The following is a 24630-nucleotide window of genomic DNA, read 5'->3' as shown; positions in this document are numbered from 1 at the left end:
GCACTATGTATATCTATATACTATATATAATTAATATAAATCCTAATATATATCATCTTAATGTTATGTTAATATTACTTTGTTTTATTAATGCTTTACGCTTTGGCAATATTGTTGTTGACAATATTCATGCTAATAAAGCGAATTTGAATTTAAAAGTAATAGTTAGACTCCCAACTGCAGGACCAGCATCCTGCAGGGAGAGGGCACATTCTCCTATTTGCTGCTAATTCCTTCATTCTGGGACATCATTCCTCCTTCCAACTCCTCTGGGACTGGAGGAGGACATGAGGGAAAGGAGCCATCACTACAGTTTTCCTCACATGGGGACCAGCGGACTGCTATGTCACAAGACATAGCTGTATGCTGTAACATATGCTGATGCATTCACCTTGTAACAGGTGACTGTACCTCTACCACTTCACCTGATCTCACCAGGAAATGTTATTTTGCCTCCTCAGAAATTTCTCAGCGCTTCTGCTTCTCTTTTCAGTTATGTTCATGTTTTACTTGTGTGGAAAATGTGCTAACCCTCTCAGAGTCAGGGGTCAAGAGTTCTGCCTTACATTGGCTATTTCTCCAGCTGTCACTTCATGAAGCTAAAGCCCACATGTCTGATGATTTGGTGTCTCTTGTCTGGGTCTCATTCCCACCACACTGATAATGCTTCTCTAGCCAAGCCCATATTCAGTCTTGTTCTCCACCTGGACTCATGCATTACATATGCATGTGTTTCAGTTGAACGCAGAACATCTTTTCTGCACTGCTATAGCAAGTGGAGTCACCTGCTTGGGTTATTACCGGATGTGGCCCCCAATCTGTTATGGCCCATCTCTGAGACCATGGAATTTTATTAAACAAAGACTAATTTAATTTAACAAACGTAACAAAAAATGTAATTTCTAACAAATGAAACTGGCAGGAAAAACATGCTGTCAGATCAATTAAGATAATAAATAAACTAGATAAAAAATCAAAAGAAGAGGGAGGGAGGGAGCCACCAGACTACCAGGATGGGGGGGGGGGACCTGGAGACAGTGGCCAGCTGCCTCCAATTCCTTGATCACCTCCGGCTCCCACCAACCAGGAACCAGAAACACTAAAAGACAACAAAACACAGCAACACACACAACACACAAGTCCTGGCAGAGGCCCTGGGGTCGTCACAGGGTGGAGATGGTTGTTCCTCTGATCGGACTTAGGTCAACTGCTCAGCTGGTCGCGCACATATTGGCAGCTGCTCAGGAGGCACCTAAATGTTGAATGGAATTGCACCTGAATGGTGGCAGATGATGCAGATCCCCACTCAAGCCTTCTGGAGCATTTGTTTTCTATGCTAGGCGGTATGCCTGTGGGGATGGAGGTTATTTCCCCATTAGTTCCATTCTCTAGTATGCTTGCTTGACAGACAGGAACAGGACGCTCTGACAGCTTGACAAAGAAGGCGTGGCCAGTGGCCTCATTGGGCCTGGTTGCTAACAGGGAGGATGCTAGGGGTCCTCTCTCGTTCTCCCTGCAAGGGAGTGATTCCTTCCCTCAATGGGGATAAGTTCACTCACACTGTGTCATGCTGGTCATCCATTGCAGCTGATGGTGCCGTTGCCCCACAGGGGTGGGGTGCAATGCCTGTCCAGAGTGCCTGGGCAACAGGTAGTCCCCACACCTGATTCGGATGATGGTGGTGGGGGCAAAACTTGTCTGCAGTGCTGTTTCATGGGGGGGCATACTGCCTCACCACATGCGGGAATGGTGCCTCGTGGCTTGGACATTGAGAGGGATATGTTTGAGAAGATTGCACCTCCTGTGCTCCCATGCTTAAGCCTGCTGCAGGATATACAGGCTTTTGTCAGGGGCTGAATGAGTTTTGGATTATTATTGGCCTGAGAGCCATTTTTTTTGCACATCTTGTGTCCTATTGTTGGGACAACAGGACAAACCTGTGGAAGTTTGACTGATTCTCTATCTGCCACAGACATTGGGCCCTGGTGGCTCTATTGTCAGTTCAGTGGCTGGCTCATTGGATTGGTGAAAAAGCACTATACAAATGCAGCCATTTACAGATGAAAAATACATGGACAATCCATGACATAACATTCATCACAAGCAATACAAAGATATTGGGAGGGTATAAATTCGACATCCTTCCTCATGAATCATATCAGGAATTCTTTATGTACATTACTGAAACTCTTTCTCCTATCAATTATATATGTTCTTATACAGTATGTGTATATGTGTCATATGTGTTATACAGTGTCTATATTTATATTCTGGGGCTCTACTGGAATATCTTTGCATGATTTAGTTAAAAACCCCTTATTAATCTTATACTTGATCTTTATGCAGCCCCTCAGTTCAGCCTGTCTGAAACAGGCCGTTTTAGCTCCTGTCTCTTGAAGGCCTCCCTCCTGATGAGCCCACTCTGTTCTGATTGGTCAGCTTCAGGAAGCTTCTTCTAGCTATGTAAACAACCTACAGTAGTTGGATTTCACTTCTTTTTCTCCTTCTTTACTCCAAATATCAACTTCTCTAATCCAACCGTACATGTTTGATCCCGAATCTGATATGAAATATGAGAGTGAACGAAGTGACAAACACATGGAAACACCTTAGCAACCACCTTAGCAACAAAGGCTACAGAACTTTTACATCTGACATCATAACAGTGTAAAAATAACAGAAAGTCACACAAAGCATGATTTGTTCCCTTTAAGTTGAATAAATAGTTCAAAGTGAGTGAAAATTTAAAACCAACTGATTGATGAGTCCCTTTTTAATTTGTCACAAAGACCTTACAGCTGTAGATGCTGCAATCTGTCTGACGACGATTAAGTCTCAGAGAGCAACGGCCAATATTTGGGGCTTCCGGTGTAGTGTAAAAAATTATCCACGAGATATTGATTTATTGAGCATATAAAGAGTGATAACATTTCATTGCATCAACACACAACATGATTTCCATGGATACATCAAGCATAATTATGGTTTGGAAAACATTAAAAAGTAATAAAGAGCTCACAAGTGGTTTCAGGCAACCAGATGGTAACAAGATTTAGACAAAGTTGTGTGTAAATAAACATCTGGAATGAAACAGGAATGGCATAAAATAAACTGGTCAACTTGGTTCAAACAACCACACTGATAGCAATCAAACATACATGTAATAAAATATTTTCACAGGAAAATGCAAAGACTTAGTGGCCAAGCGTCGAGGTTATGAATCAGTGCAAACAGCAGGACTTCACAAGTTCACAAAAAAACAAAAAAACATCCTGTGACTCACCGGCACATCCACAGGTTAAAACTGCACGAAAATAATTACAAAGATCAAACTTCCACTCTCATGTCTCTCAATCACTTCAATGTTCTCCCTGATTCAAATATAGAAATACACATCAACACCACCTGGCAACAAATTCAATTTAAGTTCTGTATTGTGAGTCCAATTCCCTTTAAGTTCTGGAGGTTTTGCTCGAGCAGCTTGTATCTCTGAACCAAGACACTTCTGAATGTATATAAATGCTGGTATATATTAACAGTTATTTGATATTCGGTTATATATATTCAATAGCAACTTTTGTTAATGTGTTTGCTCCAAAGTCGGTGAACCAGGAGAAGGACTGCTAAGGTTTTCATAGTTATGATAATATTCATTATTCCGAAAATACAGATATCTTTCAAATACAAATAAAACTCTGCGCTGCTTACAGTTATTAAAACAAATGAAATGCAGCCACAAAGTGTCTGTTAGTTACCACACTGATCATAAATGAGCTGCAAATGTGTTTTCAATCTGCTAAAACACTAAAACATCTGAAAAAAAAAAAAAAAATTCATCACAATGTGCTCTTATAATACATGCTTGGTTTTCAGAGGCTTTCAGCCAAATGTCATGGTCTTCATCAGCAGAGTTCGTTCAGATTTGATGGAGATGGAGACAACTTAACGGTCTCCATGACAACTGAGCAAAACAACCAAGTAAGTGGTGATAAGATTTTATTTTATTTCTTTAAGTCAAATTGCTATTTTTTTGTTCAGACAGCGAAGCAAATTTTCGCCTCGTGTCACTCGAACAAATTTGACCACAGGACCGGTTGTGTTCACAAACAGCCAATGTTCCAACTGTACGGCTTTTTTATGTCTGTACATTTATCATTTATGAAGCAGATTAATAAAGATTTTCAACTTGCAAGGACGCGTATTGGTCTCAGTTGGCAAACTCACTTCTAACCGAGTCTCCGTTAACTTTGTTTGCAATCAGGCTGCTTTAAAATCAGCTTCGTGTTCTGTCTGATGACACATTTAGAAATGTGTCTGCTCAGATAGATAGATCGATCCTCAGCTTCTGAAATGCTTCCAGTGACAGTTTGACACATGACAAGACATCTCGACATCTGGGACCAAAACAGCTGGATCTGAGTCTTATAGTCTTATATGTGATATCCAACAGTCAGACCCCCCAGGGACCCTGACAGTCCCAGGCTCACTGCATGTCACTGGGTTTTAGTAATTCCATTAACAACTGGAGTAAAATGTTAACTAAGACAATCCTGCTTTATAAACTTTGTGTATAATTTTAAGCTATTTTTTTAAACTGAGCTTAAAGCTTATTCTGCGACATTTAATAATTCAGTTTTTATTGTGCTCACATGGTGCATATTCCTTAATAAAGCTACATTTGTTAAAGCTTATCATACACTTAAACACGCAAAAAAAAATGAGGCCAAGTTGACATTGCAGAGATACAACATTTTAAGCTGACAACAGGTAGGTTTAAACTGAAAGTGTTTGTGACACTAAAAAGTTTGGGAGTCCTTCAAGTAGCATATTTAACTTTTTAACTCAAAGTTTGTGTGTCTGAGCTACAAAATACTTGTTTTTTTGATGACTGTTTTTGAGAACTCTGAAGGTCATTTTCTGCTTTGTTGATAACTTTCAGCCAAGGGAAAACAAATTTCCTATGTATTTTAAATATTTTGAACAGCAATTTCCCTGAATGTGATACACATTCACGTTCCAGTAAAGGACACTTTACACTTTACACTAACCTGGCATAAACTAACTTTCATTCCTTTCAAAATCCTTAAAGATCGCCCCCATACATGTTGTAAGACACATTAACTTTTTTGTGGAGAAAAAACATATCCGACACATTATTTGTCAGAGCAGAGTATTTTAAATTACCTTGTAAAGAACTCTTCAAATTACAAATGACTCCTGGGGGACTTTAATAAATCCTGAATCCCATTAACTTGACAGTCCAGTAAAGTCATGCTCCCATCGAGCTCCTTCACTCTGAACAGGCTCCCAGTTTAATGTTCAGTTACTTCAGCTCTGTGTGGCCACACCTCCAGCATGCTTAAGGGAAAATTCACATTTTCTGAGTTATGTCTAGTTGTATTTAACCATGCAGATAGTTCAGGTTTTCTATTTCTTTGGTAGAAAGTAGTTCTAATAAATTGGGGGGGGGGGTTCTCATAACCTGGAGAAATGAAACCAAAATTGTCTGCACGGATGCAGAGGAAAGCGAGAACATTTTTTTTTAGGGCTGCAACTAACGATTTTCATTACTGATACATCTGTTGATTATTTTCTTGATTAATCGATTAGTTCTCTGGTCCATAAAATGACAGAAAATGGTCAAAAATATTGATCACTGTTTCCTAATGCCCAAGATTCAATATAAAATGTCTTGTTTTGTTATAAAATGCTAAAGAAACTAGAAAATATTCACATTTGAGAAGCTGCAATCAGAGAATTTGGAGATTTTTTGTTGAAAAAAAAAAAAAGATTTTTTGAGTTTTTATAGGAGAGAAAGTGAGAACGTTTTTTTTGTAATTTGGGTGAATTGACCCTTTCAGTGCATGAAGGTTTTGAGATATTCAAACAAACTGGGCTGTTGTTATTTCAAAAGAATAAGATTAACTGAGAATTTTTGGTTACGTTGTGGTTTTTAAACTCACAGCCAATCAAATAGCTGCTGCAAGATTTTTCACATCTTATTATCTTCATTTTTTTGTTTTGGTAAGATCTTCCATTTTTACCCCAGATCTCTGAGCTGGATGAGACGCAGGTCTGGTTATGTGAGATCTCCTCGGTGAAACAAAGTAGCGACTCTAAAGATGAATTCAGTGGTCAGATAAACGTTGCGGTGTGTGGTCAGTTCATCCAGGCGTAGGCGTACAAGCCGTTCTTCTTCCACAGCTGACAGCGTTCAGACGAGTAGTTCTGGGCCACCGACAGACTGTCGGACAGGAGAGCAGTGGCTGCTGGGTACTCTGGCCACTTGTCCTCCATCTTACCTGCAAGACAGACGGAGGAGTTTATTTTCGAGACCTGCATACACCACACATGTGGTGCAACCCAAAAGAACATTTTAAAAAAGTGTTTGTATAAAAATGTTGCTGTAATATTTCTTCCAAACTGGACTTTTCTAATCTGAATCAGTCGGATGGAAAAACTATCGACCAATCAGAGATCCGTAAGTGAGATTAAGATTCGAGGTGTCATCTGCATACATGTAGCTTGCTATCTCGCTGAATCTATGAAAACTAGGAACAGAAAATTGCCGAGAAGCATAGATGAGATGAGAACTCTTAAATCTGCATATTTATAGCGATTTTATCAGAAGGATTTGATTATATAAAACCCAAGTTAACCTATTCAGAAGTGTTATATTATTTGACCTAAAGGCCAAAACAAAAAACCTTCAGTTTATTATTATATGTGATGCACAAAAGCATCAAACAGTCACGTTTGAGAAGCTGGACCAGGTGAATTTTGGTATTTTTGCTGGGAAAATGACTGAATTGATTGATCAATTATCATAATAGTTGCAGCTCTATATCACTTTAACATTAAATCTACATGGAAAATGAAAGTTGAGGCAAGGAGCATCTTCACCTGTTTTGGCAAAGTGGACGAGGTGGCGAGTGATGAGATCCTGGAAGTTCTTGTCCTTAGGAGAGAGCGGCTTCCCCAGGAGGAACTCCAGCCCTCCGAAGAAAGCCACGGCGTCCAGGCAGTGGAAGGAGAAGCGGCTGGGGAACGGCAGCATACCGGCGGACGTGTTGACCGGTCCGGATGGTGTGTGTGTCACCAAGTATCGATACACAGGACTTTGGAGAGCCGCTGCAGACAGGCGGAGGTTTATCAGATTTACCTCAACAGTCAGTGTGAGGCGATAAACAACAGATACAGAATCTTACTGGAAGCCGGTTCATATGTGTAGAATCTGACCAAAGTTTTCCTAACGCGTCTTTTAAACTCTTCAACTTAAACATGATGATTCAGTGAAGAAAAGAAAAGTTTTATAAGCTGTCAATTGTGAAAAACACAGAAAATTTAGACTATTCCAAAACAATTTATGACCGAAAACACTTTCAAATATGTTAAGTATAAACATAGACAAAAATATTGTCTTCAATTTGAATGTAAATTGCTGCTATTCTGCTATTATTTGAAACAACTTATTTGAAATCATACTTTAGTCATAAATTAGTGAACTGAATCTTATTTCTTTCATTCCTTTATCTCAGTGCTTCCCTGCAGGATCCAGAACCCTGCTGGTTTCCATCCCAGCCCTTTAATCATCATCAATCATGAATCTGTTTTACACCTGGAAGATGAGGTGAAGTCAGTTAACAACCTGGCAGGACAGAGAATCAGCGGGAGCCACACAGTCGAAGACACACAGCAGGTTGACAGAAGAAAACTGCAGAGAAGAAGTGTGATATGAGTTTACCTGCAGCCCTCCAGGCCAGGTCGTTGTTGGGACAAGTGACTCTGATGTCGGACACCATGGTGGTGTAGGCCCTCTCTGGACAGCGGTCTTTGGTAGGGCAGAAGTCGGAGCTCGGATACAGCTTCAACGCATCGTTGGAGAGATTCATGCTGAAGGACTTAAGTTTCTCTGAGGGGAGCAGAGAGGAGACATGGCAGACAGACAGATTTTCCACCTCAGCGTGTGTTTCCAGGTGTAAAAGGTAGTATAAAGCTTTTTGTGTCTCCAGAGGGAGCTGCTGCGAGATCTGATGTGATGTCACTTGAGTCAGCGTCAGTTGGAGCTGAAGACTTTGAACTTTGAGACTTTGAAGTTTAAAACTGAAAAAAACCTGGTGGTGTGGAGTTAGACAGAAGAAGGGCTGCAACTAACGATTATTTTCATTGCTACTAACATAAGAAACCACAATCTCCAGCTCCAACTGTCTGCGGTCGAGTTGCATTGTGGGTAATGTAACGCAAGATTTTGATGAGGAATAAAAAAAAAGACAATATGTCTGGTTTTGCTGCAACGATTTCAGTCCTTTTTTAAAACTGTCCATCATGAGTCTGACAATATTATACGAATGCAATGATAAGAAATGATACCTTGTGTTAAAAATACAAAATATATCTCAGAAAACATGCAAATATCACATCTTATTCATTAGTTTCACAGCTGTGCAGAACTTCTAAATTGTTCTGTGGAGAATCTGAGCATCTGTAACCGTCCCTGAACCAAACAGCAGCTTCCACGTCTTGAGGCTGAAGTTCCTTAAAATACCACAGACGACGGCCGCTAGCTGCTCCAACTGACTCCCATTCAAAAAGCCTCAACTTCTCTCTAGAAATACTGAGTCAATCATTGTTTTCAACGAGTCATTCTGGTCTCAATCTCTGAATTCAGACCCTCTAATAAGTGTGCTGGTGGTCATTTTAGAAATTAATGCTCCATTAATTAGATTTGAAGTAGCTTTGATTGACAGCTGTGCTCTCTATAGAGCCAGCCTTTGAAATAAACGTGTGAATCCTGCTCCTTTCATTGGCTGTAATTCTGCTGCCTAAGACAGAAAACATTAAAAAACATTCAAACACTGCTTTAAAAACAACAGAACAGCCTCCATGTTTGGACAACCGTTAATGACCTCATCTGGAGACGATCACATGCTCCACATGCTTCACATCAACGATTGTGTTTCCTTGTTGAGTACAGATTCATATTTAAAAAGACCCTTGAGTCCTTTTCATTAGTTCTAAAAAGGGAAAATTATCCCCATGGCTAAAGAAAACTAGACCACAGCACACAAAGTTCATTAAATATTTAGCATCTTTCTGTGCATATTAGCTAACATAACATGATAAGCACAAACGGACCAGATAGCTAGTTGGCTTGTGCTTTCCAGATGTGAAAATTCAGCCATTTACAGTTTACTGTCCTAAATCTGATCCTTCATGTCCTCATTAACAGTCGGAGGGAAGCAGCTGTGTATGTTATTTATCTGTATATGATGCAAAAACTGCCTCATTACCTTCACTCTCACATATCAATACATTTACCTGTAACTCCTGTTCAAGGGCTTGGAATACTGGTTTCAAATATTATGATGCAAATAGCATAAGCTGCAAAAAATTACTCAAGTATTTGCAATTCCCCTTTGCTTTCCTTAATGAGATAAATAAAGGGTCCTCATTGCAAGAACATTTTCATATTCTTCTTCTAAAACTCTCTGTCTCTGAGGTTTGTTCATACAAGTGGTCTAAGTTGGATTTAACAACTGCAAAAACTTGTCGAAAATCTCTTGTCTTAAGCCTGATGAATGTTACTTGTTCTGAGATTTGATCATTAGCATCATCAATGCCCTTAAAACGTCCATATAAGGCGACCTGACTCCATTTGTGGGCAAGTTTAATTCCCAAAAATGTTCCCAAAGAGTTAAAAACAAGAATTTCACACCACAGAGCTTCAAGTCCTGCTGACAGAAATCATCAATTGTTGTGTTTTTGTCTGCTGATTTCTGACAGCAGGACTCGATGCTGTAGAAGTCAGCGGTAGTGATCCGGAAACAATTAGAAAACATGAATCCATCAGAGCAGCGCTGTACCGTGACAGACAGAAAGAGGGAACGCTTTGACATCAAGTTAGATGCTAAAAAAACCATCTTTCTAAAGAGAGGCAGTCATGTGACAGTCACAGAGAATATTACAGCCTACAGTAGGTGATGTTACACTATCAGCTGCAGCACAGCTGTTTATTACTAAAACTGTATGTTGCTGCACCAATATGCCGATAAAAATCATGAAATCTAACAACCCTCTCAGTAAACCAGCAGCCATGATGATGATAATATGCTGATTACGGATTTAAGTATCATTTAAACTCCAAATTAAGACCACATATTGTCTTAAATCACTGGTACATGCCTCTTCAGAGGTAATCTGTTTGTATGAGTGCTTCTTGCATGAGGCGCAGTGTCTGACTTGTGTGTGTGAATTTTCAGTGTGTCTGTTCATGCTTACACTGCATGTTTATTCTTGTACCCACTCGTCTCTTGAGAAAATTAGACAAAGAACATTGCTGCCATCTAGTGTTTGCTCAAGTGGATAAACCAGAAGGTGACTGGAAAAATGTTCTGTGGATGGATGAGACTAAAAATTGGTTATGTTATGTTTGGTGATGCATTTGAGCTTAAGAACTTTATCCCATCTGTGAAACATGGTGGTGGTACCATTCATTCATCAGTCAGGCTCTATCTTACAGTCAACACACAGCACTTTTACCTGTTACAAACCACTTGTAGTCCCCCCAGGTCCACATGGAGATGTTTTCAGCCGGAGGGCTACAGAGGAAACACAGAGGACTCAGCAGTTTGATCACAGTAACATCTGACAGTGATGAACCTGAACCAGGTGAGCTCTCACCTGAAGTCCGCCTCCTGCTCCGTCGTCCCGACGAGGAAAGGAACGTCATTGTAGACTCCTTTCTTCTCCCACACCTCAAACGGAGGAGCTTCCAGGACGTATCCGTCCACCACCGCGACCGGGCCGATGAATTGTCCTTTAATGGGCAAATCAGTCATCTCATCCGCTGCCCAGGACGGGTAAGGCTGCCACGGGATCGCCTGGGAAACACCGTTAGGAGTATTTTTGGATTACGAAGTTTAAAAAGTTTATTTTGTTGTTTTGATTTTCTCATGAGCTGCTCATGTTTTATTTATTTTATTGAGAGTTTACTCTTTTAGGCTCTTTTAGGTATATATGCACCATTTGTAATTCTTTTTTTGTTTTTTGTTTTGTTAATTCCTACACATGATGGTGATATGAGTATCGACAGCATTTAACAACTTTTTTCCCAGTGGGTGATAGAGTTGTTATAAACATGTAATTGTATTTGTTTAACTTTAATAATCTTTTTTGTAGGGTCTGGGACACTTTTTTGTGTTTAATTTCTTTTTTTATGTGGTTTAGGGTAAGTAAAAGGTTACCTTAATAAGTAATGTTGTTAGTAAAACCTGCATTAACTGATGTTTTGCCCACCGTTTCTGTCCACCTGGTGAATGTAAGTCCAATATTCACTCTCTTTTAGCTCTGTTTTTGCTCTCTACCAACTCCTGAGGGAAATATCTGGCTCTTTAGCTGCTAAATGCTCCACTATGTTCACCAGCTAGTCTACAGCTAACTGTGTCTGTTTGCCGTTTGGTGCTGAGCAGGTAGTGTACAGCGGCTTTTTACAGCTTCTTCTCTGAAAACGACGCTATGAGACACTGAGAGTGAACCAGAACAGTAAAGTTGCAGCCGGACAGATAAACAATGAGCTGAAACTCACTATAAAGCTCCGTAAAGCCGAGAGGAGCTGCAGAGTCTATGATAATTCTCTGTAGGTTCATCACTACGAGACACAACCGACACATTACACACTGACAGCTCAGACATAATTATTGTGAACAACATGAGATTATATCCTCTTTAAAGTCTGAGTTCCTACTCAGGAAGTCAGATATTTTTCCTTCAAGCTCCCAACATAATGTTATGGTAAATTAACAAATAGTCAAAAGATCTTATGCAGTAAAACATGCAGATAAATCTAAATCTGTTTACAAGATTGTACACTTTCAAAATGCTTTTTGAAATTGTCAATTCATAAATTGATAAACTTATATCATTCATTTGTCATTTGGTAAAAAAAACACCAATTTAAAGCCAATTAACACCAATCTTTGTATTTCCCTTCTGGCTGCAGCTAACTAAGACTACAGCAGTCAGGACACATAACGTTTATAGAGATGAAGATAATGTTATGAAGACAGAAGCATCATGTCTGTGAGCTTATAATTTGAAAAAAAAAAAACCCTTCACAAATGTATAGTTTCATTTTAAAAAAGGTTCAGTATAACAGCTGGCCACTAGAGTTTTTAGACAGTTTTACTCAAACAGGAGGAAATAGTTCATTCACTCACATTTACAGGCTTATTTTGTGAATCATATAAAGGAACTAAAAAGCTCAGTATGACGTACAAATCTTACAAAAATTTGGAAAAGGAAAAATGGTCTCTCCTCTATCGACGTGAGAGGAAGCTAAAAGTAAAATGTGACATTTAAAAAACTTAACAGTAATATTCAGACTGACACTTCTTTTTACTGATGGTTTTTATGTGTTATTTCAGTTAATAACGTTCATTATTCATAATTCATCCTGAGGTTACAGTGAGACATGTTGAATAAAAGCTCTTTTTATAAATCACTACGGTTTTGCTCGTCTGCAGAGGAACTTTAATTTAACAAATGTGGAATAGATGTGTGTTCATTACATCACAGTTTAAATCTTTCCAATACTTTCTCTGCTCAATTTAACTTGAACTTCACTCTGACAGTAAAATTAGAGACATCCAGGTGCTCTGATACCCAGATGTGACATTATCATCCATTAAAATTAAACAGCAATTTTAAAAACGTGTATCAAAATGTCTCACTGTGACGAGCTATGAATCATTTTTTTATGAAATCTTCAAATATTAAAAGGCGGATGACTTCTTTGCTGTATTTTTCTGTTTATTTAAATTTTAATCTGTCATATAAAATTTACCGAACTTCTTCTCTGCTTTGGCAGAAATGAATCTCAGATTGCTCAGATTTAACACCAAGAGTCTCGTTTAGAGTTTTAGAGAAACCGCGTCCGTGAGCTACCTGCAGGATCTGTCTGACGGTGAGACGTCGGAGGCACGTCCGGTCTTTGCAGCCCGTATTCGTCAGGAAGACCAGGTTGTCGGTCTCGGCCTGTTCCAGCGTCGCGTTGTAGACGTACGAGCCGCTCATGTCCACCGCCGCGTGGAAGAGATCCTTCGCCAGCGGTGACATCATCAGGGTCCACACTGAGGTCCCGCCTTCACACCACAGAACAAAAACAGGTGAATTCTAATAGATTCTTTCATTTCTTCGATTTTTTCTTTTAACGCACTGCTTCAGTGTTTATTTGTCCTATATAAATAAACTTACTTTGCCTCAAGATCTACATTGTTCATCATATTTGTTTATCTAAATGTCCCTGAATCCTTCTACCTTGATAGTAAGTGAAAGATTCAGTCCGGCGATTTTATATATTTTTTATAAATCTCATGTTTGGATCCAAACCAACAATGAACTGATCTACTAACAAGTATAGTGTGTATATCCAAAGCCTGATATATCTTATTCCTCTGTTGTTGTCCAGAAACTAAAACACGTCAGTGAGTCGCACCGCTGCACCGGGCTCCTTCGTCCCTGAAGAACCGGTGTTTAGAAACGGGCTCCAAAGAGTAAAAACAGGGTTAAGTTTTCATTCTCTGGAAAGTATTTCCATGTCAGGGAAGAGGCCACTATGTGAAGACGTGGTTCTCTACAGTAAACAACAACCATTTTTTCCTGCTCGTCCTATTGATCAGCCTCCGACCCAGACACTGGACATTTCTCAAAGAAGTTAAGTACAAACTGACGTGTTTTTAATAGTTTTCGGACAACAAAGGAAGAAGATATATCAGGCTTTGGATACAAACACAATACTTGTTGCCAGGACGATTTCATTGTTGGTTTGGCTCCAAACATGAGATTTGTTGACAAGTCTTATCCTTGAACTTTACAGCCTATAATCACAACAACGAATGAAGGAATCTTGTTCTGTAAATTCCTGCTGCGACCGGGCCTTTACAGCTTCTCCGCGGCCTTCAGAGTGTCGGTGGAGCCTTTGAAAATAAGAAATTCTGTGCTTCAATCAGAGCTAATCTTCGCTACAGCGCAGATGTATCACAAATATCAAACCTGTCATGTCAGGTTTCACGCATTCAAGTACTTTTTTTGTTTTGTTTTTATACCTGAACTCTGCCCGAATATGGTGACTTTCCCTGGATCTCCTCCGAACACGTGGATGTTCCTCTGGACCCACTTCAGAGCTGCAATCTGGTCCATGAAGCCATAGTTCCCTGCGGAGGAGGAGGAGGATGAAGAGGAGGGGGGGGGGGGGGGAGGAGGGGGAGGAGGGGGGGGATCGATTAGTGAGGAGAACCTGCTTTGATGTGGCCTTGTTTCCGGCGTCCCATTTTCTCTCAGTCAGAAACAAAAACCTGCTCCTGTAGCTTGAACTAAATTTAACTCTTTTCAAGCTGAGGGAGCGAGGGAAATAGGGCATGGAATTAGGAGTATTCAGAATTAGACGTGCGAGTGCGGGTGAAGCGGCTCCTGGAAGATGAGAAGGACTCGTGCGCCCCGCCATCACGCCATCATGTCATTGGAGGCTTTCTCATTTACTGGGTCACTTCACATCAAGGTCACAGCGGGCTTGTTTGGGTTATGTAACAGAAATTACCCAGCTTGACTCACAACACGCTAATTTGAATCCCACAGCGTGTGGAAAAAAAGCAAACATCGACATGGAGGAGACAGCCTCAGAAATTAGCTCCATTTATCCAACAATCACATTAACCTTCATTAAGTATTCACACCTTAATGGAAAAGTATAGACTGCTCAGCGCTATGTAAACACTATTAATATTTCAAGGTTCTGTTTAAGTGGTAAATAGCCGACCACCATTATAACTTCTTTAACACAGCATGATGCACTGTAGTGATCTCATATGAGCAATTAAAGGCTTTCTGCAGCTGCACGACAAACATCACTACCTATTTAACTTTTCACAGAGCAACGTTTGACCTCTGACCTCCTAATTCCTTACCACATATTGTAGTATATGTTTTTATTCTGTGTCATGTTTCAATTTCATACATAACACTTTGTTTAATGTGCTATTTACAGTTTTTTTTTTGCTATTATTTGTTTTTTTTGCTTCTGCATGTTGAAATCTTATGTTCATGGTTTGAATCTATGTACTTTTGTTTGTTAGTTTTCCTGGTGAATATGTGGGAAAGTGTGTTATGTGTCGGTCGTCATGACAGAATAAAAACAAACCAAATACCAAAAGTACTGTCAGAGCAGACTATTTTTAGTTAGTACAAAGTGATAAAGTGCAATCATTTCTTACTTATACTTCTTACTTCTACTGACAGGAAATGAAGTAATATGTGTACAGATGGACGACATTTTTCAGAACTCTTAATTTTGTCAATAATACAGTGTGAACACTTCATTATTCAGTGTGTGTAACTATCACCCTGCTCATGTCTAAACCTAACTAAGTGGGTGTGTCGTGTAGTTAAGTGGGTATGTTGTGTAGTAAAGTGGGTGTGTTGTGTAGTAAAGTGGGTGTGTCGTGTAGTAAAGTGGGTGTGTCGTGTAGTAAAGTGGGTGTGTCGTGTAGTAAAGTGGGTGTGTCGTGTAGTAAAGTGGGTGTGTTGTGTAGTATAGTGGGAATGTTGTGTAGTAAAGTGGGTGTGTTGTGTAGTAAAGTGGGTGTGTTGTGTAGTAAAGTGGATGTGTTGTGTAGTATAGTGGGTGTGTTGTGTAGTAAAGTGGGTGTGTTGTGTAGTAAAGTGGGTATGTTGTGAAGTAAGTGGGTGTGTTGTGTAGTAAAGTGGGTGTGTTGTGTAGTATAGTGGGTGTGTTGTGTAGTATAGTGGGTGTGTTGTGTAGTATAGTGGGTATGTTGAGTAGTAAAGTGGGTGTGTTGTGTAGTATAGTGGGTATGTTGAGTAGTAAAGTGGGTGTGTTGTGTAGTATAGTGGGTATGTTGAGTAGTAAAGTGGGTGTGTTGTGTAGTAAAGTGGGTATGTTGTGTAGTAAAGTGGGTGTGTTGTGTAGTAAAGTTGGTGTGTTGTGTAGTAAAGCGGGTATGTCATGTAATAAAGTGGGTATGTTGTGTAGTAAAGTGGGTGTGTCGTGTAGTAAAGTGGGTGTGTTGTGTAGTAAAGTGGGTGTGTCGTGTAGTAAAGTTGGTGTGTTGTGTAGTAAAGTGGGTGTGTCGTGTAGTAAAGTTGGTGTGTCGTGTAGTAAAGTGGGTGTGTCGTGTAGTAAAGTTGGTGTGTTGTGTAGTAAAGTGGGTGTGTTGTGTAGTAAAGTGGGTGTGTCGTGTAGTAAAGTTGGTGTGTCGTGTAGTAAAGTTGGTGTGTTGTGTAGTAAAGTGGGTGTGTTGTGTAGTAAAGTGGGTGTGTCGTGTAGTAAAGTTGGTGTGTTGTGTAGTAAAGTGGGTGTGTCGTGTAGTAAAGTTGGTGTGTTGTGTAGTAAAGTGGGTGTGTTGTGTAGTAAAGTGGGTGTGTCGTGTAGTAAAGTTGGTGTGTTGTGTAGTAAAGTGGGTGTGTTGTGTAGTAAAGTTGGTGTGTTGTGTAGTAAAGTGGGTGTGTCGTGTAGTAAAGTGGGTGTGTTGTGTAGTAAAGTGGGTGTGTTGTGTAGTAAAGTGGGTGTGTCGTGTAGTAAAGTGGGTGTGTCGTGTAGTAAAGTTGGTGTGTCGTGTAGTAAAGTGGGTGTGTCGTGTAGTAAAGTTGGTGTGTTGTGTAGTAAAGTGGGTGTGTTGTGTAGTAAAGTGGGTGTGTCGTGTAGTAAAGTTGGTGTGTTGTGTAGTAAAGTGGGTGTGTCGTGTAGTAAAGTTGGTGTGTTGTGTAGTAAAGTGGGTGTGTTGTGTAGTAAAGTGGGTGTGTTGTGTGATACGACACGTTCATGCTGTGGCTGCAGCTGGATATATTTGTTATTAGCTTGTTAACATGTTGATGTGAGCGTTTATTTCAAATACAGCCTCTCAGAGCTGCTAGCATGACTGTATTGTTTTATTAAGAAGGTATTGTGGCTCTTAGAGGCATGTCTTGATTGACAGGTTATCAGATCAGTTGTTGATGCTCGCTGATGTTTGCTCATCTCACCACAGTTTAGATTTTCTGGCTGCAGCAGGAACACCAGATTTGAAAACAGCCTTCAGAAATATTAGTCTGTGTGTGTGTGTGTGTGTGTGTGTGTGTGTGTGTGTGTGTGTGTGTGTGTGTGTGTGTCTACTTTTGGGGGACAAATTTCAGACTAAAAGCCAATTAATTGGGGACAGCCCGTCTAATTTGGGACAAAAGTTTTGTCCCCAATTGGGAAAAGCTGATATTTGGGTAAAGGTTAGGGTTAGTGTAAGTCTATGTAATGTCCCCAAAAGTGACCTAACACAACATGTGTGTATGTGTGTGTGTGTGTGTGTGTGTGTGTGTGTGTGTGTGTGTGTGTGTGTGTGTGTGTATGACTTAAGTCACTTTCAGGGACACACACCAGACTTAAAGGGAAACTTCTGTATTTTTCTTTTTGTGTCAAAAAATTATATAAAATATTGAAATTGGTCCAGTAGTGAATGAAAGCGCTGCAGCTGGCAGCTGCGAAACAGGCTGCAATGTAATCTGATGGGGCAATATGTTTGTTATTGTGTCTAACCAAGTCTCGCTCAACGAGAAGTCTCGCTCTGAAATCTCGCAAGAGTTGAGCTGTTGTCAAAATCAGCTAAATATTCAGCCATGACAGAGTTGGAAAGAGGAGTGCTGAGAGGAGTTTGTTGTGTTGGACTACAGGAAGAGTAGCTTAGTGTTATCTGAAAAATTTTCAAAGTCATGGCTGAATATCGTATGAATGCAATGTCCCCAAAAGTGACCTAAGTAAATATGTGTGTGTGTGTCTCTGGCAGACCTGACGTGTTTTTTGGAGAACCTTCTCTCAGCATCTCCAGCGCCAGGAAGCCGAAGGCGTTGAGTCTATAGTTGAAGCTGACGTAAACCATCCTGGTGTCAGCAGCCAGCTGCTCTGTGGGCGAGTAGCCCCGCTCTCCTCCACTGAGCATTTGCAGGTAGCCTCCGTGGATCCAGACCATGACGGGCAGCTTGGCGTCGACCTGCAGCGTGGGCGTCCACACGTTGATGAAGAGGCAGTCCTCTTGGCCCATCATCTTCCCCGCACTCGACATCGGCTGCACCTGAGGGCACACGCTGCGGAAGCGGCCGGCGTCGGTGATCCCTTTCCTGCACGTCGGTTCAGCCGGAGGAGCCCAACGCAGGTCACCGACTGGCGGAGCAGCGTAGGGCATGCCCTTAAAGGAGTAGGCTCCATTTTTCTGCAAAATAAGGTGAAAAAAAAACAGATATTATGGTTTCAAACAAGCTTCAGTGACCACACACAGTTGTTTATTTTGTTTTTGAGTATGAATTGTTGAATATGATACTGAGTACATGAAGCTTACTGTTTTCAGTTTTTAACAGTTTACACGAGAAAATAATTAATCTGCCCGTTCAGATTAAAGAGGCTACATCCTTAACATCTTTCCAGCCCCTCCTTAAAACTATATTTTAAAAGAAAGCTTTTACTCATACTTATTAATACTCTCTATTCTCTATTGCTTTTAACTTTTGAATCTCTTGTGTTTGATGATTTCATTGTTTGCTTTTATTTGCTTTTATCTTTTCTCCATGAAGCACTTTGTTATGAAAAAAGTGCTATATAACATAAAGTTTTATTATTATTCTTATTAAATACCGGGATGTTTTAGAAGAAGCCCTTTTGTGGTCAACAACATGTTCTTGTGTGTGTTTTGGGTTTTGGAGGTTGTTTCATTTCCTGCTTTACTTGACATTCTACAAATGTCATCACTGCAATCTCTACTGGTGGTTTAAACTATGGTGAAATTCTCTTTTAATTATACTTTTTGGTTTTATTTAAGACATTCTGGAAAAAAAAAAAACTTGAAAAAAATATTGTAAATCCTTTCATTTTTGATGTAGAATCCATTTTACATAATAAAATACCAACCAAAAGTTTGTTTAAGAATGTTTACATTTACTTAAAATTTTAAGGATGTTCTGTTTTGAGGCATAAAACTAAATCATGGTTGCAAAAATCTTGTCTGTGCAAACATGACTGGAAAGAAACAATAAGGAAAATTCAAACCATGGAGCAGATTACATTTAAATTAAGAATTACATGAAAGAAGAAGGAAGAAGTAGTTAAATTATGAAAAACATGTGTCTGAACTCTGTTTATTACCTTATAAATTAATGTGTATCAGACTTATGGCATCATAAATGTTGAAGGTTTGTGCTGGTGTTGCTGCATTAACTTTATTTCTATGATAAAACTGTAAACTGTTAACATGACTGATGTGAACGAGGGTCAAAACTATAAAACATGAGTCATGTCATGATAAAAACTGAACTTTCCTTTCAGAGAAACATCATGAGGAGAGAATTACAGGCTGTATGAAAAACTAAAGTGAAGCATGAATCTGCTTCAAGATAAAAACTGAATCACATGTTTCATGCTGAATGCCGCACCGAGCAGCTCAGCGCCACTGATATAAGACACTATTTTTATTACAAGGTCCACTTCATTATTATTTCTGCACAATAAGCACAAATTGTAACTTATGACCTCTTGTTAGGGAAGTGAAAGTTCAGGAAGGTTAAAGGAGGAACTCAATCTGCAGAGATTTACATTTTTTGGTTGCTGCTGTTACAATTTGTCAACTAATTTTTGTCATATGTCACTTTTCACCAGCGTGTATCATTTCCTATTGACGTATACCACTATTTATTATGATAAATAACAAGTTGGCATTTTAAAAATATTGCATTTTGGATGAATATAAGACACCATTTTTATTCTGGAAATTACGTTTGAAAGTGAGGGTTGTATTATATTGGAGAACTTCTGTATTATTCACATCAGAGATTCTTTCTTTCTAAATGTAAAGTGTCTCCTACAGAGAGTGTTTCATTATGGTTTGTTTGTTTGTAGCTTTAATGTTGCTAGGCTAGCAAGTTTCTTCCAGTCTGTTTATAGCGAGTAGGGATGCACAATATTGGATTTTTTGCTGATATCCGATATGCCGTTATTTCCAAGTCATTGTGGCCGATACTGATATATGCACTTTTTTTTTTTCCAGCTGGCTGAGGAGACTATTATACATGCAAGCATAGATTGTACTAATGATCAAGAAAGACAATATATGAAGGAAGAACTGAGGAAGACTGGAGTTCAGGAGCTCAGTGTTAAAACTTTAATGAACCTGTCAAGTGGGAGCAGCAGTAGAGTTTTCATTGAGTTTATTAGACAGACAGGATTAATGTGTAGGATTTAATCTCTGGTCCACACTCCGGAGCAGAAGGTGGCGGTAACGCACCTAATACGCTGGTTGCCAACTGCCCTTTTACATCCCGTCAGCCGAGGTGTTTCCTATCTGTGCAGCCGAACACAGCAGCTCCTCGACGGACTGTTTCACCCTGACGGTCCCGGTGTTTCCTCCACAGGCTGCACTTCACTCAGCCGCCCGTCAGACCTGCTGCTTCTTCCCACTTTAACCTGAATAACAAACCGGGGCTCGGTGCTCCGGTTGGATCCACATGGAGAGCCGGGGCTAACGTTAGCTGAGAGGCTAGCGGAGCGTTAGCCGCAGCATGGCCAGCTAGCCTTCCGCTAGAAGAAGCGGCTGGTCTGACGGGCAGCTGAGTGAAGTGCAGCCTGCGGACGAAGCACCAGGACCATCAGAGTGAGACAGTCTGTTGAGGGAAGCATAGTCAGGCGGCGTTGGAGAAGGCGACATATCGGCCTCTCATAATCGGCAGAATGCAGATATTTCATTTTAGAGCTTTTATCGGCCGATATCGATGACGTGCCGATAACATCGTGCATCCGTAATAGTGAGTCTTTAATGGATAGAAATTTTCTATGTATTTCTTATTGTCAACAACATTCATGTTTGGATCCAAACCAACAATGAACTGATCTACTAACAAGTATCGTGTGTGTATCAAAGCTGATATATCTTATTAAAAACACATCAGTGAGTCACAGCGCTGCACTGGGTCACATGTTCCTTCATCATGAAGAGTTTGGTCACTTTAGTTTGTTTAGAAACGGCTCTAAAGACAGACAGAAATAACAGTGATCACATTTTCAGTCTCAGGAGAGCAGTTCTGTGTACAGGTTAGGACTTTTTTATGGAACAGATTTATGATGAAATGTGCAGTGACACTCTTATTTCAGCTGTCCTTGTTTTCTGATGAGGGAGTTATTTTTTATTTCTTAAATTGAGGTGATGTGCTTTGGGACTTCAGGATTGTATTGTTTAATTTTTATGCTGAATGTCTTTATGTTTCTTTCTTTTCTTTGTCTTTTAACATTTTGGAACCATGTTGGAAATAAGTGTTGTCACTTTAACATGCTATCCTTTAGATTTTTTTTTTTTTTATGTGTTTGTTTAATCCATAAATAAAAATCAATCAATCAAAAGGGTTCTAGGAAGTCCTGTTTAACCTACAGGAGTTTTTGAAGGCTTGTCTTACGTGTTTTTCTGTGCAATTAAATTCCTGACGGGTGAAAACGAGTTGAAAGCGTCTCACGATGTCGACTACAGAACAAAGAAACAAATCATCTGTCAAGCAGCCAAGAATCGCCGGTGTCACGGAGCTCAAAAAGACTAAAAAAGTGCTGACAGAGAAAATAATGTCAAATACTTCCAAGACTGACAGAAGATATTCAGGCCAATAAACCAGATTTCCTCCCTGTGCTATTAGTCAATCTGTGAGAAACGTGATAATCAACATCTCTACAACATCTAACAACCTCAGAGATCTATTGACGGCCTGATAATCAGCTTGTCTTAAACCGTGTTCAGGGTCTAAACTCACGTGTCTCCCTCGATACTCTCCGCAGCCGACGATGGACACCTGGGCGAGGCCCGGCGGCAGCGTCTGAGCCACGTAGCCCAGGTAGGTGGCGAGAGCGAGCAGAGCGAGCACGCCGAGGCAGATGAGGAAGATGCAGCGTCTGGAGAGCACCAGGAAGGGGCTGATGTAGTGTCTGTGGCGGACGTACTGCACCTCCTCCTCGTCCTCCTCCTGCACCAGGTAGCGGTACTCGGTCCTCTCCGGGACCTCGAACGCGTCCTCATTCATCTTCACTCTGGGACAGGAAGCAGAAAACAGAGGAAACTGTTCGGTCCGTTTCATCTCAGATCAGATTTACTCTCCCTGATAAAGCTGCATGTCGACAGCTGCATGTTGCACCTTTTTAACTAACTCAGGTCACTTTTACTGCACCTATATTAAGAACTGCACACTTTATATGTTTTATGTTTATTTTATGTTTTTATTATTATTACCTAGTCCTGTGAGGATCAATATCTCGATCTGCCATCTGTGTATTTTTATGGATACGGTTAGAATGACAATTAAATAACTTAAAAAAGAGCATGAAAGAATCAAAACATAAATACATAAACTGAAATATCTCAGCAACTATTGGATGGATTGCGATGAAACTTGGTTCACACATTCACGTCTCTCTCAGGGTGAAGTTCAATAAATCTGGTGATCGTCTGACTTTCCATCTGTCGCCATCATAAGGTCAAGTTTTATTCAAAATTACTTTGGTTTATGACCAAATACCTGCAAAACTGAAGCCAATGATACAGTAGCATGTTGACACACTATAGCATGGTAAACATTATACCTGTTACACTTAAATAATGTTAGCATTGTGATGTCAGTACAGCCTCACATGGCTGCAGACTCCCATTCAGACTGGATTTATGTCTCTAGCGGAGGTGAGGTAACTTTTATATTACATGATTTTTAATGAGTCTGCAGGGTGACTGTGGCTCATTCTTCACCCCCTCCAGTAATAATCACATCCATATAAAACCCTTTTATCAGCTCTGTATGAAATTTGCCGTGTGAAAATGGAGGAAATCAATTTTTTTTTACTAATCTGACAAACACCAACATTGTGAACCAGTATGAGACAGAAAACAATAAAACCATCAGGAGAGCAATTATTCATTAAATGTTATCAGACTTTCACTCAATATTCTTAATTATACATTTAAATGTTCTCATGAGTAATTTGTTGAACAGCATGACACGCCATCATTTTATATACAGTAGCATATATATATATATATATATATATATATATATATATATATATATAAGTATAATATGGCTTGATGTATTTTAATTAAATGATTTATCAGTGTAATTTCACACTATATGTTGTCAAGGGTGGCTGCAGTTTTGGTTGAGGCGACACTTTGTGGCGCCTACAGTACGCGCGCGCACACACACACGCACGCACGCACACACACACCAAAGGAAAAGACAAAAAAAAAAAAAAAGCGTGTGTGGAAGAACAACAAAAAGCGGATGTAATGAGGAGAAACTTCCCTCCAGTTGGGCTCCAGCAGTTTATTCTTTGATAAAAAACAATAAATAGCTGCAGTCTTGTGACAGTGAAACGCCCAACTGAGTCTGAATGTAGGCTGGAGACTTAATGATGAATCACCGAATCAAAGTGAATCAAAGAAGAACCAGATTGAGTAATAAAGAAGAAGAAAAACACACTGCAGATGTTTCCAGCTGAAATAACTCTCAGTGTTGTTAAACTACATTCATGTTTTCCTGCCGTCCTGACATTAACTTCCTCTGGCTCGACAGTCTTCATCCTGGCAGCTTCACACTGCAACACTAAAGGAAAACCGCAGAAGAAATCAAAAGTAGAGAGTTTCAGTACTTACCATGTCCTGTAAACAAACAACATATGGAAGAGTAAACTCCTAAAACACCAAAGTTTGACGCATTTACTTCTCTGCTGGACGGAGCGCGCATGTCCTGAACCCTTTCCTTTCTTTTTTTTTAACATTTAAAGGGACAGTACGCGGATAGTTTAGAATCTGAACTCTGGAACATGAAAGTTCTGGACTCAGTGATTGTGACATAAACAACAACAGCGGTGGAAGAAGTATTCAGATCCTTTACTGCAGTACAAGTCCAAATACAGCAGTGGAAAAATACTCCATTACAAGTAAAAGTCCTGCATGAAAAATCCTACTACAGTAAAAGTACATCAGTATTATGAGCTTGATGTAGTTAAAGTATTGCAGTAAAAGTACATAAGTATTATGAGCTTGATGTAGTGAAAGTATTGCAGTAAAAGTACATAAGTATTATGAGCTTGATGTAGTTAAAGTATTGCAGTAAAAGTAGTGGTTTGGTCCCTCTGACTGATATATTATTATATATGACATCATTAGATTATTAATAGTGAAGCATCAGTGTTAGAGCAGCATGTTACTGTTGTAGCTGCTGGAGGTGGAGCTAGTTTACACTACTTTATATACAGTTAGCTAGTTTAGTCCAGTGGTTCCCAACCTAGGGGTCGGGCCCCTCCAAAGGGTCAGCAGATAAATCTGAGGGGTCGTGAGATGATTAATGGGAGAGGAAAGAAGAAAAAACAAAGTTCTGATACACAAATCTGTTTTCAGTTTTTTGGACTTTTTCTCTAATCTTTGATTTTTGCTGAAATATTGGATCATTTGAACATTTATTGAAATGAAAGCATGTGAGAAGTTTAGAGGGAAAAATCACTATTTGGTGGAGCTGTTAACAACTCATAGACATGTGAAATGTGACCCCGACTACACACTGGGTGAAAATGTCAGAAAT

At 39.8% G+C, this 24630-nt stretch overlaps 1 protein-coding gene and 1 long non-coding RNA gene across 2 annotated transcripts; one reads left to right on the top strand and one right to left on the bottom strand.

Annotated features, from left to right (window-relative positions):
* The first annotated feature begins 4179 nt into the window (after window positions 1-4179).
* Window positions 4180-5589, top strand: LOC122987796. The gene is made up of 2 exons (XR_006404609.1): window positions 4180-5448; window positions 5489-5589. It is a non-coding gene; the product is annotated as an uncharacterized LOC122987796 (long non-coding RNA).
* Window positions 5590-6025: 436 nt separating this feature from the next.
* On the bottom strand, window positions 6026-23822 carry si:ch211-71n6.4 (para-nitrobenzyl esterase). The gene is made up of 10 exons (XM_044358781.1): window positions 23703-23822; window positions 21817-22090; window positions 17828-18248; window positions 14103-14210; window positions 12943-13139; window positions 10681-10880; window positions 10540-10598; window positions 7745-7912; window positions 6904-7131; window positions 6026-6302 (listed from the first exon to the last, which is right to left on the bottom strand). Exons 2-10 carry the CDS (start codon window positions 22081-22083, stop codon window positions 6160-6162), a joined length of 1791 nt encoding a protein of 596 aa, XP_044214716.1. The 5' UTR covers window positions 22084-22090; window positions 23703-23822; the 3' UTR covers window positions 6026-6159.
* Window positions 23823-24630: the final 808 nt, after the last annotated feature.

The sequence above is a fragment of the Thunnus albacares genome, chromosome 1 (assembly GCF_914725855.1).
Source record: "Thunnus albacares chromosome 1, fThuAlb1.1, whole genome shotgun sequence".
Classification (NCBI taxonomy): Eukaryota; Metazoa; Chordata; class Actinopteri; order Scombriformes; family Scombridae; genus Thunnus; species Thunnus albacares.
The sequence above is the reverse complement of the archived record's forward strand: the minus strand, read 5'-3'. Positions and strand labels throughout refer to the sequence as shown.

Coding starts and splice junctions, on each gene's coding strand:
- si:ch211-71n6.4 (XM_044358781.1), bottom strand. CDS start 22,083: ATGAATGAGGACGCGTTCGAGGTCCCGGAGAGGACCGAGTACCGCTAC. Junction 18,249..21,816: donor GAGAGTATCGAGGGAGACAC/GTGAGTTTAGAC, acceptor CTTATTTTGCAG/AAAAATGGAGCCTACTCCTT. Junction 14,211..17,827: donor TTCTCCAAAAAACACGTCAG/GTCTGCCAGAGA, acceptor CCTCCTCCGCAG/GGAACTATGGCTTCATGGAC.